This window comes from Panicum hallii, chromosome 3, assembly GCF_002211085.1.
Source record: "Panicum hallii strain FIL2 chromosome 3, PHallii_v3.1, whole genome shotgun sequence".
NCBI classification, from domain to species: Eukaryota; Viridiplantae; Streptophyta; class Magnoliopsida; order Poales; family Poaceae; genus Panicum; species Panicum hallii.
The window spans coordinates 9,700,300-9,720,303 of NC_038044.1; the positions used below are offsets into that span (position 1 = coordinate 9,700,300).

General features: G+C 46.6%; 3 protein-coding genes across 7 annotated transcripts; 2 read left to right on the top strand and 1 right to left on the bottom strand.

Annotated features, from left to right (window-relative positions):
* The first annotated feature begins 966 nt into the window (after positions 1-966).
* On the top strand, positions 967-9,478 carry LOC112884952 (paired amphipathic helix protein Sin3-like 3). The gene is made up of 20 exons (XM_025950600.1): positions 967-1,631; positions 1,714-1,812; positions 1,889-2,047; positions 2,753-3,020; positions 3,163-3,296; positions 3,441-3,516; positions 3,628-3,657; positions 3,746-4,005; positions 4,081-4,235; positions 5,428-5,552; positions 5,668-5,922; positions 6,041-6,706; positions 6,807-6,880; positions 7,114-7,740; positions 7,820-7,920; positions 7,992-8,130; positions 8,205-8,357; positions 8,582-8,745; positions 8,824-8,935; positions 9,116-9,478. Exons 1-20 carry the CDS (start codon positions 1,308-1,310, stop codon positions 9,266-9,268), a joined length of 4,074 nt encoding a protein of 1,357 aa, XP_025806385.1. The 5' UTR covers positions 967-1,307; the 3' UTR covers positions 9,269-9,478.
* A 2,404-nt stretch (positions 9,479-11,882) lies between these two features.
* On the bottom strand, positions 11,883-15,098 carry LOC112887626. Of its 5 annotated transcripts, none has more exons than XM_025953852.1 (7): positions 14,586-15,098; positions 14,254-14,404; positions 14,023-14,164; positions 12,522-13,940; positions 12,327-12,400; positions 12,090-12,204; positions 11,883-12,005 (listed from the first exon to the last, which is right to left on the bottom strand). In XM_025953852.1, the coding sequence occupies exons 2-7, from the start codon at positions 14,298-14,300 to the stop codon at positions 11,970-11,972; spliced, it is 1,833 nt and encodes a 610-aa protein (XP_025809637.1). In that variant the 5' UTR covers positions 14,301-14,404; positions 14,586-15,098; the 3' UTR covers positions 11,883-11,969. The 5 variants fall into 5 exon arrangements, with proteins under 5 accessions (XP_025809637.1, XP_025809636.1, XP_025809635.1 ...); XM_025953851.1 differs by having other exon boundaries at positions 14,513-15,098; XM_025953850.1 differs by having other exon boundaries at positions 14,254-14,309; positions 14,586-14,694.
* A 157-nt stretch (positions 15,099-15,255) lies between these two features.
* On the top strand, positions 15,256-19,980 carry LOC112887627 (rho GDP-dissociation inhibitor 1-like). The gene is made up of 6 exons (XM_025953856.1): positions 15,256-15,396; positions 17,067-17,250; positions 17,390-17,456; positions 18,566-18,784; positions 19,407-19,531; positions 19,654-19,980. The coding sequence occupies exons 2-6, from the start codon at positions 17,092-17,094 to the stop codon at positions 19,732-19,734; spliced, it is 651 nt and encodes a 216-aa protein (XP_025809641.1). The 5' UTR covers positions 15,256-15,396; positions 17,067-17,091; the 3' UTR covers positions 19,735-19,980.
* The last annotated feature ends 24 nt before the right edge of the window (positions 19,981-20,004 follow it).

Below are 20,004 nucleotides of genomic sequence, written 5' to 3' on the forward strand. Positions count from 1 at the left end.
CGGTAGATTTATAATTGTTAGAGTTAATATAAGCTTGCTAGCGATGAGTTTTTCATAAGATAATATTTTTTTCAATTTTATGGATAGTTAGGCTTAGCCTACATATCTAAAAAGATTACATTTATCTTAGAAATCTATATCAGTTTATACCATGCGTCATGTCAATTGTCATCAAAGGATATTATTGTTGACTTATTATATGTTTCCACGTGGCTCAGTGGTATAAAGCTAGCTCTCTCTCATGTACGTAGCATAGTTTGCGAAGGACTGTCTTAGATGACAAGTGGTATAGAAATGACTCGGATGCATAACAAACAACACAAGCATCCCAATATGTGAGGAATGCGAGTCATTATGGAAGTTGTAGTTTTTTTAAGAAGAAACTGTAGTAGCAACGGATTTGTAGAATTTATTATTTAGTGTTCGAGCTTATTACATCATGGCCTATAGGATATATCCATAAATTCCGCTAATGTATGGATCTTACATGTATGATGCAGTTAGTTATTCCGTACGAGAGATCCAGATGACGGAAGCACACGGACAAAAAGGATAATTTTATTATTGGTTTGGTTTAAAATGTAGATTTGGATGATAAAACGGTTAAATCAGGCAATAAAAAATAGAGTTTTATAGCCAATGGTAAATAAAGGCACCTATTTATTGTTAAGGAAGGAAGTCTAAGTTTTTGTTCTAAGAAAAGAAGCCTTTACTTTTTTTTCCAATACTGTGACACTCTCTTGCGCATAAACGTGGCCTTCGAACACCGTGGGCCTAGGGTTTCGCGAATTTTAGTCACCTGTTTTTATAGGCGTGATAAAATAAATGAAAACATAATTTTGTTGAGGAGAAAAAGAACGAGTTCCCCTCTTGGATGAATCTGTGGGCCAGCTCTTCGATCGGACGGCCCAGATCAATCGTGGCGGGAGTGCCGCTGGACTAATGAGCGTAGTCGGAGAAGAAGAGGGGAGCGTTTCGGTTACCTCTCGCCTCCCTTTTGCGGCGTCGGCCATTCGGCGTGAATAAATCGGCTCTCTCCTTTGGTGATTTGAGAGAGGAGAGGAGAGGAGAGGAGAGGGAGGGCTGGAGGAGAGCAGGAGAGAGACGGGGAGGGCACGATCGTACCAGTTGGGAGTCCGGCATCGGATCCATCTGGGCGTCGCCCGTCAGGTGCCGCCGCGCCGGTGGATTGGATTGGACGACGGCGGGGTCCCTTGCCTTCGCAATCCAATCCAATCCGGTCCAGTCCTTGAGAGGGGACTGGAGTGATCCCATTCCTTCCCTCTCTCCATCCACACTCCATCCACATGGCGCCGCCGGCGCCGGCGCCGCCGCCGCAGGGGAACCTCACCACCAGCGACGCCCTCACCTACCTCAAGGACGTCAAGGAGAAGTTCCAGGACAGGCGCCACAAGTACGACGAGTTCCTCGAGGTCATGCGCGATTTCAAGAGCAACAAGATCGACACCGCCGGCGTCATCCTCCGCGTCAAGACCCTGTTCCATGGCCACTCCGACCTGATCCTCGGCTTCAACGCTTTCCTCCCCAAGGGGTACGAGATCAAGCTCGAGGACCTCGACAAGAAGCCCGTCGATTTTGCCATGGCCATCAGCTTTGTCAACAAGATTAAGGTTCCGTATCATTCATCTGCGACCCCACTCCCTCTTTGCCTCTGCAAACCATCCATCTGATTAACTTGACTCTCCGCCACAGAGCCGATTCCAGCAGGAGGACCATGTCTACAAGTCATTCCTCGGAATCCTCAACATGTACCGCATGCATAACAAGCCCATCCAAGACGTTTATGAGGAGGTACCGTGCCTGCTCTCCACATGTCCTTGTTCATGCCATTGCATAATTCTGCCTCACCACTTATCTTCCGCCGCAGGTCGCGACACTGTTCCATGGCCATCCTGATTTGCTTGAGGAGTTCAAGCATTTCTTGCCTGAAAACCCCACGCCTCCACAGGCAGCCACCGTCTCTAGAGTCAGACATGATGAGAAGAACACTACAATGCATTCTGCTAGGAGTGTTCAGACCATCAAGGTGAATCTACAAATAAAACCATCTGTCTTCATTTCCATGTGCTTCGGTTGCTATATACTCCCTCCGTCCATCAGTGTTGGTTGTATTTTTTTAGGACCAAGTCTTCATAAGTAGATTCTAGCCTTTAATTTTACGTAATCATACAATTCATTTGAATACGAATCTGTTGATGCAACGTTTGTACACTAAATGAGTACATAATTTGGCAAATTGTTGGTCAAACATTACAATTTTGACTTTCAAATCAGAAATCGCTTTACATTGATGGATGGAGTACCAGTTAGCTTGGAGTTTTCCCATGACTAAAGTGTTTTGTTTGGGAGATAATTTTTTTTCCGTTACTACCAGTTTCACTAACTGTCTTGCCTAGTTTGATGAAATTAAGAAAAAAAATTTCCGTTACTACCAGTTTCACTAACTCTCTTGCCATGTTTGATGAAATTAATGAGATGTAATAATGTGGATAAAACTTTTTTTTCTACTTGTGTTTTAGGATAAGCATAAGTCAATGAAAAGTTTTCCGTTGTACTTGTGGGTCTTGGTGCACAAATAAAACATGGAAGTGCGTGGAATAATTTTGTCTATTTAGGTTTCCTTGGCTATACTCTACTCTTCGCTTCTGTTCTTTCCTTTTGTCTCTTGTTCCTGCATATACCTAGAATTATTGAACCTACTATGGTACGCGCTTATTTTCTCTATTTGCAGAGGGAGAGAGCTTTTCCGCCAACTGCTGATCCTGACTCCAGTGTTGATCGCCCTGATCCTGAGCATGTTGTCCAGAGGTGTACTGAGGAGAAAAATCGTAATGCCTGCCACAGTCAGGATAGAAGAGATTATGAAACGAATGATAAATATGACAATAGAGAGCTATATGGCCGTAAACCACAAAGAAAGGTGGAGGGTACAGGTGATGATACACTAGGGGGGCCTAGCACCTCTCCTTTACCATTCAATGATAATTATGTACTGAAAAGTAAGTCTCCGCCATATTGAATAGTACAATGTTGATTCATCCATGTATACATTCTGAATTGATTTATGCCCTGCCCCCCCCCCCCCCCCCCCCGTTTTGACATTTTAGAATCATGATTCATCTCTTACTGTTTTTAAATCAGGTTCAAACACACAAGAGTTTCACTTTTGCGAAAAAGTGAAGGTGAAGCTAGAGCCCGAAGCTTACCAAAAGTTCTTGAAATGCCTTCACATATACAGCCAAGAAATAATTACAAGAAGTGAATTGAAAAGATTGGTAAGACAAGATGATATCATTTTTTAAAGCTGATTCTGGTTTGTAGCTAATGATCTATGGTACTTGCTATTTGAGTATATGACAGCTAGGGTAGGTAAATCAATTTTGAATTTTCTGAACATGGAAAGGTTTTCTGATTTTCAGGTAAAGGACATACTTCAGCACTACCCCGATCTTGTGAATGGATTCAATGAATTCTTGGAACACTGTGAAAACATAGGTGGGTCACATGTTACCTTTTGAGAATGCAACTTTATTGGATCCACTTCCATGATTTAGTATTTGAATATATTGTGTTGTTCAATCTCTAAATGGTCCTTTTACTTTGCAGATGGCTTTCTGGAAGGAATCTTAAAGGAAAGTAAGTGAAACTGGCTGTGAAACTTGTAATTCCATTTGTTGTACTTTTGTAGGGATGTTTATGTTTATGTTAGTATTCTGGAATGAAGGGCAAACATCACGGACAGTTAAGACTATGGAAAAAGATAGAGACAAAGAGCATGATGGGCAGGGAGATCCTGAGAAAGAGAGATATAAGGAAAGGGGAAAACCTGAAAAAGCATCGCCATTCAATTCTAAGGAAGGAGCTAGTCACAAAGCTACTGCATTCCCAAGCAAAGAAAAATATAACTTATGCAAACCAATATCAGAGCTTGATCTGTCAAACTGTCAGCGGTGCACTCCAAGTTACCGACTTTTGCCTAAAAATGTGAGCTGATCCAACTCTTTGTAGTTTATGATAATGTCTTTCATGTCTTCTCATGTTTTTACATTTCCTTTCCAGTATCCAATGCCTCCTGCGAGCAACCTGACTGACATCGGAGCTGCAGTGCTTAATGATCTCTGGGTATCAGTGACCTCAGGAAGTGAAGACTATTCATTTAAGCACATGCGCAAAAATCAGTATGAAGAAAGCTTGTTTAGATGTGAAGATGACAGGTATGGAGTTTTGTGCGTTGTTTGACTATGCATAATTGTTCGTAGATAGCAGTACTGAGTGTATCGGTTGACAACTTCCAGATTTGAAACATCTAATTTCTATAAGAAAAACCTAACTAACCAGGACTTATTCTATGATGACTGATGTTCATTCATAGCAACTGTTTTGTTGCTACATTAAAAAAACAACTTGATCACGGCATTATAGTTACACTTAGTAATTCTAATTTGGACTCGATCTTCTCCTTCAGCCTCTGCAGTTTCATATCGAAGCTGCTGAAGGTGCAGAAACATTTGGGCACACTTTTATCCCAGCCTTAGATATGCGGAGAAGATGTGCTTTAACTCTTCAATAGGATCCCTGGAATTCCAGATCACAGTATTTGCATTTGAACCGCATGCTTCCTCCGAAAAACTCCTTCAGAATAATGACATGATTCCACAATGGCCTCCAAAAACAACATGAGATGGCAATTGCCAACCAGGTGCCAAGGACGGCAACCCACAGCTAAAAGCCTAAGCTGTGGATGTTGGATGAATGGAAAGGTAGATCTAGATTCTAGACAAAGGAGAGAAGTGCAGAATCACCATGGCCACTGAGATGATGTAAGGAATGGATGCTTTTTGTTGGAGAAGGGGCTCGCTGGCTTGCTGGCGGTCGCTTTCCGCAGGGGAACGGGCTATCCACCAGCCGCCGGCTCCAGAGGGTCGAAGCAAGAGAGGAAGCAAGGGTGACAACGAAGGCGAGAGAGGAAGGAGCAATTGCCCCGTGTCACTGATGGTCAGGATGCAGGGCAGATTGATGCACTTGCACGCTAGGCAAGCAAAGTACTGGATCTGTGAAGCATTTTCTGACTTTGGGCTATGTCTGATCTCGGCTCAAACATGTCTAGGCCAGTACGTACTCAGTTTTTTGGAATACGGCTTGGCTACACGTACCCGTATCTGATACGGATACGATACCCCCTGGCGTATCCGTGCATTAGAGACTGTAACTTAAATCTGACATACAAGATTAGGCACGGTACATAATGACCCTTTGTTTCTTGTTCTACTGCAGTCTGTTACTCATCATAGCAGTGTAAGTGTGTAACATCCCGTTTATGGCATTTCTTGGTACTCGATGGTCTTTCTATCATGTTGCAGTAGCTCTCAAGATCATAGTCAAAACTTGTGGAATGGTTGATTTCAGGTTTGAGCTGGACATACTGTTGGAATCCGTTAATTCCACAATTAAGCGGGTTGAAGAGTTGGTAGAAAAGATGGACAAATCACTTAAACCAGACAGCTCTATCCACATTGATGAACATTTGACTTGTAAGCATTCACTTATGTGCAACTGATCATGCATCAAAATGCTTATATGTGCGGTGGTTGTCTCTCTTTTTGTTGAATAACATGCATATTATTGAAATTTTGCTTCTCTTGATAGGTCTGAATATGAGGTGCATTGAGCGGGTATATGGTGACCATGGACTTGATGTCGTGGATGTTCTTCGCAAAAACGCTGATGTGGCATTACCAGTTATTTTAACCAGGCTTAAACAAAAGCAGGAGGAATGGTCAAGGTGCCAGTCAGATTTTAATAAAATTTGGGCTGAAATATATGCAAAAAATTATCACAAGTCTCTTGACCATCGCAGTTTCTATTTCAAACAACAAGATACAAAGAATCTGAGCGCAAAAGGTATGCACATGTTATATTGTTCCTAGGCATTAATGCTGAAATAATCTATTTCATTGTGTATTATCCTTCCTTTGGTAGCTACCTGCTTTTAAACTACTTCCTCATGGACCTTGCACAGTTCTGTTGGCTGAGATTAAAGAAATCAATGAGAAGAAAAGGAAGGGGGATGATGTGCTACTTGCAGTTGCAGCTGGCAACAGGCGGCCTATAGTTCCCAATATGTCATTTGAGTATGTAGATTCAGACATTCACGAAGATCTTTACCAGATCATCAAATACTCTTGTGGAGAACTCTGCAGTTCTTCAGATCAAGTTGACAAAGTTATGAGAATCTGGACAACATTTTTGGAGCCTATATTGGGTATTCAACATCGAGGTCATGGCACTGAAGATGCAGGTATGGTGAAAGCAAAGAGTCGAGCCAGAAAAGTTGGTTTGGCATGTGGTGAGAAAAGAAATAATGCAACACCAAATGGTACAGTTGCTGTTAAGCCTGCCAATGGTGATGAAAATATTCTAAAGGAATGTGTACAACCTCCTCGTGCTATATTTGTAAATGAAGCTACAGCAGACGCCCAAGATTGTTCCCATGAAGGTGAGCAAACTTTCGGCAGAGGTGATGACCTACCAAACGCTGCACTGCATGGAAGAGTACAAAACACCAGTTCTGCAGCTGACAAAGTAGCTACTGCACAAAACAACTCCACCAAAGGATCTGTGGGGAACACTGATCTTTCTCCAAGTGAAAAAAATCAGTGTAGAGCAAATATGGACCTTGTAGCAGGTTTGGCTGTCTATTCATCACCCTTTGTAGCTAGCTACCTTACACTGTTTCATAGCTTATAATTGATTGTCATTTAATTACCCAGTTCTCAATGGTTTAGGTAATACTACCTCTGCTGGAGCTAAGGCTGTGGTTGAAATGAAGGGTGGGAATGAAACAATTCCATCTACAGGGGTATGGTCATTCTTAAACTGGGTCTATTTTCTTTCCATGACTGTTCTACAACTGTGTTATTCCCATCTTTGTTTTTCGATGCTCAGTTCAAGCATACATGGTGAAAGAAAAAGGAAGGCATGAAAGCTAGAAATAGGAAGTGTTAGAATTTTCAGGGCTCCGCATCATTTTTGTTTCCTTGAAAAGCATTGAGGAAATTCTTTTTTTTAATATAAGCATTGTCATTTCAACAGAAAAGAGAAGCTGGGACGATCAAATCTTTGTATGGAGTGGGTGCTAATCCATTTAATAAATATTCTGGTTCACACAACAATTTAAAGCCAGAAAGAGAAGAGGGTGAATTATCTCCTAATGGTGATTTTGAAGAGGAAAACTTTGGTGTTTTCCAAGTTGAAGCTTCAGATGGAACTTCTAAACTAAAGGAAGGTTCAGCCTGCAGACCTCTCCAGGGTAGACATAAGGAAGTTGTCAAGTTTGCTGGCGAAAATCATGATGATGCAGATGATGAAGGTGATGAGAGTGCCCAGAGGTCTACAGAGGATAGTGAAAATGCATCTGAGGCTGGTGAAGATGCCTCTGGCAGCGAATCTGGTGGTGGCGAGGAATTTTCTCGAGAAGATCATGAGGAAGAAGAGGATGATATGGACCCTGATACGAATGCCCAAAGTGAGGGTGGGGCAGAGGTTACGGATGCACAAGATCTGGATGTAGGAATATCACTGCCATTTTCAGAACGTTTGCACAGCACAGTTAAACCACTTTACAAGTATGTTGCCTCCACATTACAAAACCATGATGATAAAGATACACATATATTTTATGGAAATGATTCGTTTTATGTTCTGTTCAGGCTACATCAGGTTAGTTTCTTCAATAATCTCGCATTGTCTGCTGTATGTGCCTATGTGGTCTCCTTGGCTAATTTTGTATTGATTGCAGATCTTATATGAGAGAATATTGTCAGCTAAGACAAACTCTTCCACATCAGAGAAGAAGTGGAAGGCTTCAAAGGATACAAAATCTTCAGATCAATATTCGAAGTAATATTCTCAATACTCTGCTTTCATGAAAACATGGTCTGTTGTATATGGCTAATGTATTGTTAGTGCAGGTTTATCAGTGCCCTATACAGCTTGCTTGATGGTTCTTCTGACAGCACCAAATTTGAAGATGACTGCCGCTCCATCATTGGGACTCAATCCTATGTTCTCTTTACTTTAGATAAACTGATATACAAAGTTGTGAAGCAGGCAAGTTGTCTCAGAGACCATATCTATTTTACCACCACAAATAATAAATACATTTTTTTTCTGCTCATCTGCAGCTTCAAGTAGTAGCATCTGATGAAATGGACAACAAGCTTCTCCAGCTTTATTTGTATGAAAAGTCCAGGTCTCCTGGGAGATTCCTTGATCTGGTATATCATGAAAATGCACGTGTCCTTCTCCATGATGAGAGCATATACCGATTTGAATGCGTAAGTTCCATTTCAGTATCTGTATACTGTATTTCTTATGTCTTCCATAAATATTACTTGCACTCTTTTACTTAGTGCACCATGCAATGCAATGTGTCTCTGAAGAATCCTTGCATCTTACTACACATGAGGGGGGGAGGGAGGAGGGACATCAATTACTTCGTACATTGCATGTTTGGTCTTGCAGCTATTTGATCACAGACACTTTCTGTTGCAATCTGCAGCATTCAAATCCTACAAGATTATCTGTTCAGCTCATGGAGTATGGGAATGAAAAACCTGAAGTGACCGCTGTCACATTTGATCCAACCTTTTCACAATATCTTTATAATGATTATCTGTCAAGTATTCCAGATACCAAATTGGCTGATGATGTCTTCCTTAGGAGGTACTATCCTGGCAGTATAATGAACCCCTCAATTTCATTTTCCTTGTTCGCATTCGTGATTTTACATCTTTATTCCAGGAATAAGCGGAAGCAAGGGGGAAATGATGATTCCCCAGCTTCATTGAAGACCATGGACAATATCATGTTTGTCAATGGTCTTGAGTGCAAGATATCTTGCAAAACCTCAAAGGTACATACAATTTTAGTGGGACACAAAGTTATGTACTGCATAGTCTAGAGTCACTCTTTTGCCTATTTCGTAGACACTACTGACTCTTTTCGTTGTCTGCTATTGTTTTGACCATGGGCTAGCAGTATTTTATCACCATAAATATTTTTTGAGTGCCTGAGTATGATATCACGTTTGCAGGTTTCCTATGTCCTTGACACTGAGGATTTCTTATTTCGTATGAGGAAGAGGAGGAGAGCTCCATCTAGTGGAACCATGCCTGCAAAGGCAAATTTTGCGAAAGCTTACAGTGTAAAATCACAAGAATTTCATAGATTTCTCTCCAGGCCGTAGGGTCTTGTGGCAGCATTAGGGTAATTATAATGACATGTACAGTTTGGGAGCCTTCTGAGCACTGTTGTTCGAGAAAAAGAAAGAGAGTACTGTTGTTGCTGATTTGTCACTTTATTGGAATATGCTTGCTGCCCAATTACGGCAGCATTATCTGTTGAATGATTCTTTGTGATTTGCTCTCCTAGCAATTATGAACATGTGTGCTGTGGATAAGATTCAGCGCCTGTTTTTTTCAGTCTCCCTGGCTGTTCAGTGGGTGCTGAAGGTGAACGCATTTGAAATACCGCGAGTTTTTTTTTCAAAACGCAATATGCTCAATCCAAGACGTGTACAAATAGCGTGTCAATAACAACAATTATTGCCCTACATGCTCTTGATGGAATGGAAGCACAAACTTTGTGGCAACATATGGGAGAGTGAGAATGTCTAAGACGTGTCTAATTAACTTAAGATGGAAATGGAACCCGCCCACAAATAATGGGTGCAATCATCTAAAGTAACAAGATAATACTTGTAGCATGATGAGACACTAATAAGAACAGAGATCATATACTGTATCAAATTTTCTTACATTTTGAAACGGATGGGTGGAGTAGAAGCTTGTCATGGTTTCCTGCACGTTGTCGCCGTGCATGTACGCTATCAAAAACGATGCTAAGCACTACACCTGTACTCTGAAAGACCTGTTCAGAGCTGGTGATGGACGACAGATGGAGGGCTGCATGGCATGACTCCCAAAATTAGGACGAACAAGGCCCCCATTTTCACGCCAACACCACGAAAGGACCCCTGCCTCCGTCACTATAAATCCAAACCTGCTGCTTCCTCTCTTGAACTACAGGAGGAACACAAGCACAGGCGACCTGCAGATCGACCGAGCCGAGGAAGGCGTCGTCGTCAAAAAAAAATAATAATAAAGAGATGTCAGGCAGCAAGACGCGCGCGGCCACGCTGAGCCTGGCCCTGGTGGGGTTGCTCCTCCTCGGCCACCTCACCGCGCCCGCGTCCGCCAAGAACAACGCCCATGTGATGAGCGTCGACGGGGCGGGCGGCGGCGGCGACGAAGGCCGGGTCGTCTACGCGGACCTGAAGCTCTCGTCGTCCGACGCGCCGGTGCCGGCGCCAGCGCCGGGACCGTCGGCCAGCGACGAATGACGGCCGTAGTTACATGCTGCACTTCGTTCATTCCTACCATTATTGCTTACTGCACACACGGATCGGATCAAGAGAGTACATTATCATGTGTCTTTCGTTTTCTTGTATGGTTTCCACTGTTTTTCTGTGTATCGATTGCCAGGTTGTTTGTCTACTTTTTATGATATGATATGTATTCCCTCAAGGTTGGAGGGTAAAATTTCGTGATGTTTGTTATCTGTAAAGATATTATCCTTGCCTAACTTACTTCATGACTGCTCTTGTCTTGTGGCAAAGTCTACTGGACGAGACTCAAGCGGCATTGCTCGCCTCTAAGAACTAAGAATGAAGCCTGATCCCGAAAACTGTGCAGGCAGCGAGCTGGGGTTGCAGCACAAGAACAGGGGCGTCATGCCTTTGCTCGCCCCTCCCAGTCCGCAGCCGCGGCATGCTACTGAAGTTCTGATGATGGGCGTCGTCGTCTTCTCCTGTCCTGAGACATCGAGCGTGGCCAGCACAGCAGAGCTCGAGCCGCCGCAACAGCATGCGTGCGTGCAGAGGTTTGGTCTGGAGCTAAACATTCGGCACTGACATGGGCACCAGGCCTTCCTCGCCTCTCGCAGCCACTGCGCCAACTGAACGAACGTGTTTGGCTTGTTAGCTGTCGATGTTGCCGCAGATGGCGCAGCGCCATGGATGTCCCGTCCCCCGAGAGGCTGTGCCTGGTCCAGGAACATGCTCCTCAGGACGGTCTCCAAGGCTTCGACGTCGGCGGCGTTGCTTGGGGGTGCTCGGCAGGGCCTCATCGGCTGCCGGCGCGGTCCTCGCTTAGTAGTGCTGACGACAGGAACGCGTTCCCGTTTACTGGGAGGTTGAGGCGGCGGCGACCCTGGGGGCAGGGCCTCATGTCCGGCGCGCCTTCTATTCATCGACCGGCGTTCCACGCGCCGCCGCAAGCCCGCAAGCTGAAGAATTTCCATCGGTGAGCGACAGCACAACGTCTGAATTCTGATTGTTGTGCGGATCGATTTCGCACCTGCTTCAGTCGTTTCGGAATGAGCAAAATTCAGATTGCTCTGCATCATGCCAAAGACGCAACCCAGGCCTGGGGGTGGACGGTATTTCATTTACCGTCCACCCTTGGGTTCCTGGTGACCGTTCGATCGGATACGTGCGGCTCGGATTCGGCCGAGTTGATCGTTGTCGTTCTCGGGAGGCTGGTGGCGGCGGCGGGTCGCGCGAGAATGGCGCGCGCGTGGGCGACGTCCTCCCAAACTTTGGCAAGGAGAGGGCTGTCTCTACGGCGCGGGCGTCGCCGTTGCGCTCTGGAGCGTCGCGCCCTGGGTTCCTCGTTTGGTTTGCTTTTCATGTTCAGAAATGTTTGGTACTTCGGTTCCTCGTTTGGTTTGCTCTGGTGCGTGCCGTTTAATTGACTTCTGCAACACGAGTAGTATACGCGTTTGTTGCTGCCGATACAGTGGTCGGCAACGGTGGCTTGATGTAATTATATATATGTATAGGGGTACACGGAATATTAGTCTGAGATGATATATATACACATTCGTGCTCACTTGCAGACATCGCATTCCACCACCGCATCACCCTGGTAGAAAGCAGGAAAGCAGGGATGAGTTATTCGACGAATAAAATCTGCTGCTGCGCATAAGCATGGCCACCAGCGACGCACCTCACTGTTCTTCCCCGGACGGCGTCTCCCCCTGTGCTTGCATCGACACGAGCTCGGCGCCAGCCTGGTGACGCGGAGCATGTGCCGCAGCCTTGACTGCGCATGGTTGTAGATGCTGCAGCAAGAACACAGTGCATGGACTAGACGGTGTGTTTTCTTCGCAAAAGAAAAAGGAAAGACAATGCAGTCTGCTTGGTTCATGGGATGGGATGGAACGGGATGTGATCAGAGTAGTACCTGAGCCTGTGCCTATTGCAGGACGCGAAGAACACCGATATGCCATTGAGTATGCCCCTGAGGGCGCGGAAGATCTACGCTACACGTGTGCACTTGTTATATATATATATATATGTATGTATGTATATATATTTGCAGCACGAGGAGACAAAGAAAAGAAGAAGAAGAAGAAAAAGGAGGCAGCTGGGCTGGTACCTGGGAGAAGAGGTCGTTCCAGAGCGTCTTGATCTGCGACATGTCGAAGGCGCTCTGCTGCGCCGCCTCCGACATGTGGTTGAGCTCGAAGATGCTGCTCATGGTCTCCCAGATGTCCTTGGAGAAGTTGTAGGTGGCGGAGAGCAGCGTGCCCGCGCAGCCCGCCAGCGCCGCGGCGGCGCGCGCCGGCAGCATCGCCACCTGCAGCAGCGGCCCCAGGCACCCGGCCACGCTGTCCAGGACCAGGTCGAAGGGTGCCCACAGCACCTCCGCCAGGTCCACCAGCAGCGCCCACGCCGGGGCCAGGCCCTCCGCCACCAGGCCGCCCAGCTCGGCGCAGGCGGACAGCAGCGGCCCCGCGGCGTCGGCCAGCGGCGCCGCCACGGCCCGGAGCACCGCCTGCGCCGCGCGCAGCAGCGCCAGCAGGCTCTGCAGGCACTTGCGCAGGTTGCGGAGGAAGAGGATGGTGCCCAGGTACTGGATCCGGGTCATCATGTCCCACGTCTCGATCCACCCGAAGAGCGGGCCGCAGATGCGCGCCGCCGCGGACTTGAGCAGCGGCACGTTCTTGTAGAGGTCGTAGAAGCCGATGAGCACGGTGACGAGGGACGCCAGCAGGTACAGGCTCCGCACCAGCGGCCGCATCCACGGCCTGTACAGCTGGCACAGCAGCGGGTACGACTGGAAGAAGATGACCCACGGCGGCAGGCCGGACTCGAGGAGCGTCAGCAGCCGGATGTCCGACATGATGATCTGCCGCAGCTTCACCGGCAGCAGGCTGTCCCGGAACCGGAACAGGATCAGCGTGTCGCTGTACTGCGCGGGGGCCACGAACGGGGCCTCGGCGCGCGCCCGCCGGGCCCTGGCCGAGGCCGACGGGGAGCCGATGTAGTCGGCCTCCGAGGAGTACCGGGGCATGCCGCCGCTGTGGCCCGGCTCGCCGCCGGCGGGGCCGTCGTCGTCGTCCTCGGAGACGGCGCTGAGGGACGAGGACGAGCACGTCCGGCGCAGCGCGATGCCGCACTCCTCCAGCTGCTCGCTGGGGTCCGAGTGCGCGTGCAGGGCGGCGAGGTAGCCCCGCAGCGCCCGCGCCTCGGTGGCGCGGCCGAGGAACCAGAGGTGCGTGCACCCGGCCGCCTGCTCCGCGCTGTAGAACTCCCACTTCTTCATGTAGCGCGCCTCCAGCGCCAGGGACGTGTCCGTCAGCAGCTCGTTGAGGTAGTTGATGCCGTGCACGTCGCGCCACGACACCTCGAACACCAGGAACCCGTGCAGCGCCCGGCTCAGGTCCGCCACCGCGAACCACCGCCGCATCGCGTCGCTCTCCCCGACGGCGGCGGCGGCCGAGGCGGCCGCCGCCGCCGCGGCCAACGTCGGGACCTGCTTCGCGCGCGAGTTCGCGAACGGAGACATCCTGTACTGCAAATGAACTACTAGGACGGATCAGCCGAGGCTTCGATTCGTCTCCGGCGGCGGTGCGATGCGACACGACGCGATTTACCTTGGTGACCATGAACTGCCACAGCCTCGCGGACCGCGACTGCTTGGCCGACAGCCAGGGCTGGTTGTCCACGAGGATGAACACCTTCTTACTGAGCGGGGCGAAGTAGAGGAACGCCCGCGAGATGTAGGATTGGATGTCCCTGCACGCACGACATCGAAATTAATCCTACGTCTCCATCCTTGTACGGATCGTCTTCATCATCAGAAACCAAATTGAACAAGAAATTACCCAATCTGCAGGCCTGTCAAGGGGTAGATATCTGGCAAAGGCTCCATGCCTGCTAGCTAGAAGATGACGAATAGATGCGTCCGCAATCAAGTAAGAAACAGAAAAGGCAACGCATGCATCAACATCAATCAGTGGGGATTCGAATTCGATTCTGGCCATGCATATACAGGATAGAAAGATGATAATCAGCAAACCAAATGAACAAGAATCAATTCGAGAGGGGACCAATGTAACCAGCAGAACTGAGCATAATCCCTACGAGGAACAACAAGACGATCGATGCATGCTGCCGAACGCAAGGTGCAGTGGGGTGATGGATCAGCAGGTCATACCATGCATCTGGGGGTCGTCGATGGATCGCCGAGTGGAGAAGAAGATGATGGCGAAGGCAGAGGTGCAGGCGGAGGAGGAATCAGAGCGAAGTGCTAGCAAAGCTGGGTAGGGATGGAGAGGGGGTGTCCTAAATTTGGGGTTGTCCAATCCACTCCACTGCGCGCGCGAGAGAAGCACGACGGTCCACTCTTTGCTGTTCTTCCTTTGCGTGTTTGCAAGACAGGGGTCGCTTCATTCTATTTCATCCTTCGTCATCTATTTATTTCCACTACTACTGGTAGCCATCTTGTTTATTCAATGACGAGTGCAAATGAAAACCTATGACATGCTGTTGGAGCCTCTTTGTAACATTCAGCTATTTTGGTTTGTATTCTTTCTCGCTCACATTTTACAATCAAATGAACACTATAACGCATAACCCATGCCATTATGCGAGGCTAAAAAGCGAGTGCGAAATTCAACTTCCGCCGATTTTTTGCACCAAACCAAGCATGTTTTTGCCTACCAAAAGATGGACTAGAAATTTATTTGATGGCAATCAAGATAGATTTGACCATTTTTTTTTCTTGAGAAACACACACACAGACTTGGGCCTGCTATGGCCCAACCCACCATCACCACGAAAACTTGCCGCATACACAGGCCGCGCAGGACCGAACCAGCGATTTCCTCTCCCACGCCTTCCCCTCCCTCTCTCTCGGCCTTCCGTTCCTAGCTGCGAGTCCGCGACGCGCCAACGCCGTAACGCCGACGACAGGGCCAGTGGCGCCGCCCTTGGCCAGTTCTTCGTCGGCGACGAGCATCCGGCAGGTATGCCCACCCATTCCCTCTCTTTCCTGCTGTGCGAAATCGAACACCCAAACCCCTAATGTATGCTGTTTGCATTCGGATCTGGCCATCGTATTTTACCTCGATTTGTTTGGAAAATTTATTGGGTATACATGTGTACATCCATGTCCTGTACTGGGTCCGCTCCTGAGTGCTAATGACGATATTCAGAGAAATTTGCCCATGTTTCACGGCGCTATATGAGCTCTGCTAACACTGGCGCACTCAAAACCTATGAGCCATAGGAACTTGGCACTAGCCAGACTCTTGATTGTTCCATCTTGTTCGAAATCCTTGCGATTGGTTGTGCTATGATGACTTGATCTCGTTAAGCGACTCTGTAGGGTTTTTTTATCCATTCTTCTGGTGCACTGATTGAATAGCATGCTAGGCCTTGTAAGCTTGAAGAGGAAAACGTAGGCACGGATGTTGCCCCTTAGTAAATGTCACTTATAGCCGATTGACTGAATAGCTCGTGCAATGCGATGCTCTATCTTGGTTCCATCAATCGGAAAGTAATATGGACCCATTTGGAGAAGCTACTCTGTGGCTTGAGATTGCAAATGTAGAGAAAAACTATTGAATTAGAGTACTAGACTGTAATTTGATTTGATTTGATTGCATAAGCAATATGTCAAGATAACCTTCCCTTTTTATCCTTGTTAGTTCGTGTTGTTTGGAATTGCACAATACAAGCAAGTGTGAGTGCATAACTGTTAAAGTTGCAATGATTGTTTGTCTATTTGGTTTGTTTTTATTATTGGTTACACGGGCCTGTTGTTTGTATCTACCCCATATAAAATTTACTTTATTGCACGTTCTGCCACTGGTTCTAGGAATTGTCTTTGTGCCAGGGTGCCTTTTCCTTTTCTTGCCATGACTTGTCACTTGTGACCAAGCAATCTAAATTGTTTTTTCTTTCAATTTCGGCATCCAGTTGCTTGTGGATTTTCTTGCTGCGCAGCTGCAGTTGTGCAGCCTATTTTCCAGAAATATTTGCCATATATGTTGATTCGCCACTCCAAAGTAAAATGAGATGCCCTGAGGGGTTATCCCATGCTCGAGGATACTGCACCCAAGCTGCCATTGAGAATCTACCTCTGATATCCTGTACCTAGCCGAGATCTTGTAAGGACATGCACACGTCCACGCACACTAGACCAGAGTTTAGCAGCCTGGAATGCGGGACGACACCACATTCCCTGTTCCTGGAACTTTGTCATAAAACTAGGAATGGGGTCAACACAGGACACCACACCGTTGTGGCTGGATCATCATCTTGGTAGCAGGATGAAGGTACCCATTCGTCGTTCTCATCTTAGGCAGCGTCCGGATCATCATCCTGGTAGCAGGGAAAAGGTCCCCATTCGTCGCTCTCTTCAGGAAAAAAAAAGTATCATTTGCCATTAGAGCACACGCCATGTTGATCTGCATGTTGCTACAACTAGTATGTGACATGATCCAATGCTACTAATGAAGATCCAAGATTTGATTCACTTATTTATTTGGCCTTTGCTTTTAACATTTTGCCTCTCATGCACAACAACCTGCAATTGATCTAGCTTGTCATATATTGGTTGCCTAGAATGATAGGAGGGACTATGTTTTTGCTCGATTCATTGTCATCATCTGCATTTTTTATTGTATCACAGGAAAGAAGCCTAGACAAAAGGGAGGATGGATAAGGAGGAGAGTAAGGAAGCATCAGTGAGCATTAGCAACAATGACACGGGCACCAATGATATGGAGGATGACGACTATGATGACGATGATGGGAAGCACACGGTGCTGCTTGGCCCTCAGGTTCCCCTCAAGGACCACCTTGAGCTCGATAAGGTAACACCATTATGCCCAATTAGGCAATCACAAATGTGACTATATGATACCTTCAGTATGTAGGTTAGGCCACCATCGACAGCATGATTACTGTTGTTTCCCCACCCATTTACCCTTTGAATGTGATTTATTTGCCTAGGATGATGACAGCCTAAGGAGGTGGAAAGAGCAGCTCCTTGGAGATGTTGATACCACTAAGCTTGGAGGTACATTTTAATACTGCACTATTGTTCCTATGTATATTGAAATGTCAGAAATAAAGTCACTATACAAAGCAAAAAATGGTGTTCCATGGCATGATATGATGGTTAATTTACTACGTCGTGCAGTGGTGGACCCAACATAAAATATTAGGTAGGGTGGACGCAAGTATATATGTAAAACCATATGAAGCTGTTGTCGCATCATCGCTTGGATTATTCTTTTTCATGGTACGAATAGATGCACGGATGAATGCCACAAATTTGTGCATTTGATCAAATTCATACTGTTTACATATGGATCAGAGCTTTTAACAAAATTTTGATGGCATGTTATGTAAAGCACATATATACCAAACTACAGTCTACATACAAATTATAATTTTGCTTGACTGAACGGCCAGTCCATGGCCTGGCACTCTAATCTGCTATGCCGCACGCCGTGCTCTCACATGCACCCAGCGGACACCGTCGCTCCTCTGCTGTTGTTGGCGCTGAGATGCTGATTGCTTGGCTGTTGGTACGCACTGCCGCGTGTCTCCGATGACCATCTTCTGCTGCTCTTCAAACGCTTCTGCGTTCAAGGGGAGGGAGCAGGCGAACTGCGCCGTAGCACACAAAAGGGGATCCAGGCTAGAACTCGTAGGTGCCTGTTACCTGGGCTTTGCTTCTTAATCAAATAATGTTGGGCTGGCCTAATTGGCAAATGCATACATAGCTCATAAGGCCCATACCCCTTCGTTCTCTTCTTCCAAACGCCACACAGCACACAGGCAGGACGGCAGGAGGCAGCTCCACAGCAACCACTAAGGCAGTGAAGGTGGATGTGAACTGGAGCACTCAGAGGAGAGCGCATGGAGCCTGGGTAGGCCAGCCACCCTAACTCACCTATTGGTGGGTCCACCACTGACATCATGTCTCGCAGTTTCTTTCATTCAATTTCACACGCTAAATCACAAGTAAGCTGACCTTTTAAATTTTTCTGAAGAGACAAATTAACATTGAGCTAATAATTCCAGTGCAGCTAAATAAATTAACCGGAACATGGCCTGGAAAGTGCAATCAGTTAAACAAAGTTTTAGATGCTTGGACTGATAGTCCTTTTATGTATGCAGAGACTGCAGAACCAGAGGTGAACATATTGAACCTGACCATCCTAACTCCGGGTCGACCGGATCTGGTTCTGCCGATCCCACTTGTGCGGGATGACAAAGGGTACGCATTCGCGCTCAAGGATGGGAGCACCTATAGCTTCCGCTTCTCCTTCACTGTCTCCAACAACATTGTGTCTGGTCTCAGATATACACACACCATCTGGAAGACTGGAGTAAGAGGTGATTCATAATGGAACATATGGATAGCTGTGTATCATCTTTGTTGGTTATGTGCTGATGCTGCACTTCACAAGAATAAGGATGGTGGCATGAATTTTGACTAGTTTCACATGATCCTTGTTAGCTTACATCTGCATTACATTTTAGTGCTTGTTTACGTAAATGCTTACCATGATGAATTTTGCATTATACATGATTGATCTTTTTTAGGAAAATAATTGCTATTGTCCTTTTATTTTGCAATGAATGTTAATTTCATCGGTACTTATCTGGATCATGTAGTCAACTTATCTGGATCATGGCGTCATATGTGTCCCTGCTATTCCATTTCTCCAAATATTTTTTTCCTTGAACTTCACAAATGTGGTGTTGGGTAAAGCTCTTGAAGGACATATCACTAGTTATTTATAGTATGGATTGATTCACAAATTTTTTATATCTTGTCTGTGGCTTCGTGGCTCATGATTCTCATATAAGAAAGTTGCATTCAGTACGTCGAATGCTATGTATGTCAACCCCTCACGTGGTTCAATTGGCCTTTCATATTGAAATCCCAGTCATTGAGTTAGTGTGCATGCTCTCCCTAGGCCTAAGACAGTTGACCCCCGGTTGCTCTCTGCAGTGGAAAAACAGAAGGTGATGCTGGGGACCTTCAGTCCTCAGCAGGAGCCTTACACGTACGAGGCTGAGGAAGATACGACGCCTAGCGGCATCTTTGCGAGGGGTTCATATTCTGCAAAGCTGAAGGTCAGGAAACCCCCAAAGTAAATGTTATATCTTTACATATTTGAAGACTACCTTCCTGATAGGAACCTTGGAAATGCGTAGCCCAGTGGGGTTAATGAATTTGTATGAATTTGGTTTTCCAGTTTGTGGACGATGATGGGAAAGTCTACCTGGACATGGGCTACTGCTTCGAGATCCGGAAGGACTGGCCATCCTCGGCATAAAACTGAGAGAAAACAGGGTTTAGCCTTAGGTGGCATGTAACAGGGGATGGATAGTGCTGTGTCTTGTATGTACATTCTCGCTGCGCGTGGCGTAGCCAGGCAATATGAGCTGAAAAACCAGATAACCGAATTTGTTGTGTTGCCGGATGGGCATGGCTCAGAAGAATCCCCGTGCAGATGCTGCATTGAATCGTTGGACTGTTTGTTTGAACCGACGGAATGATCTTACCTCTCAGCCTGATTGTATTCTATGGGTCCCCTAGTGCTAGA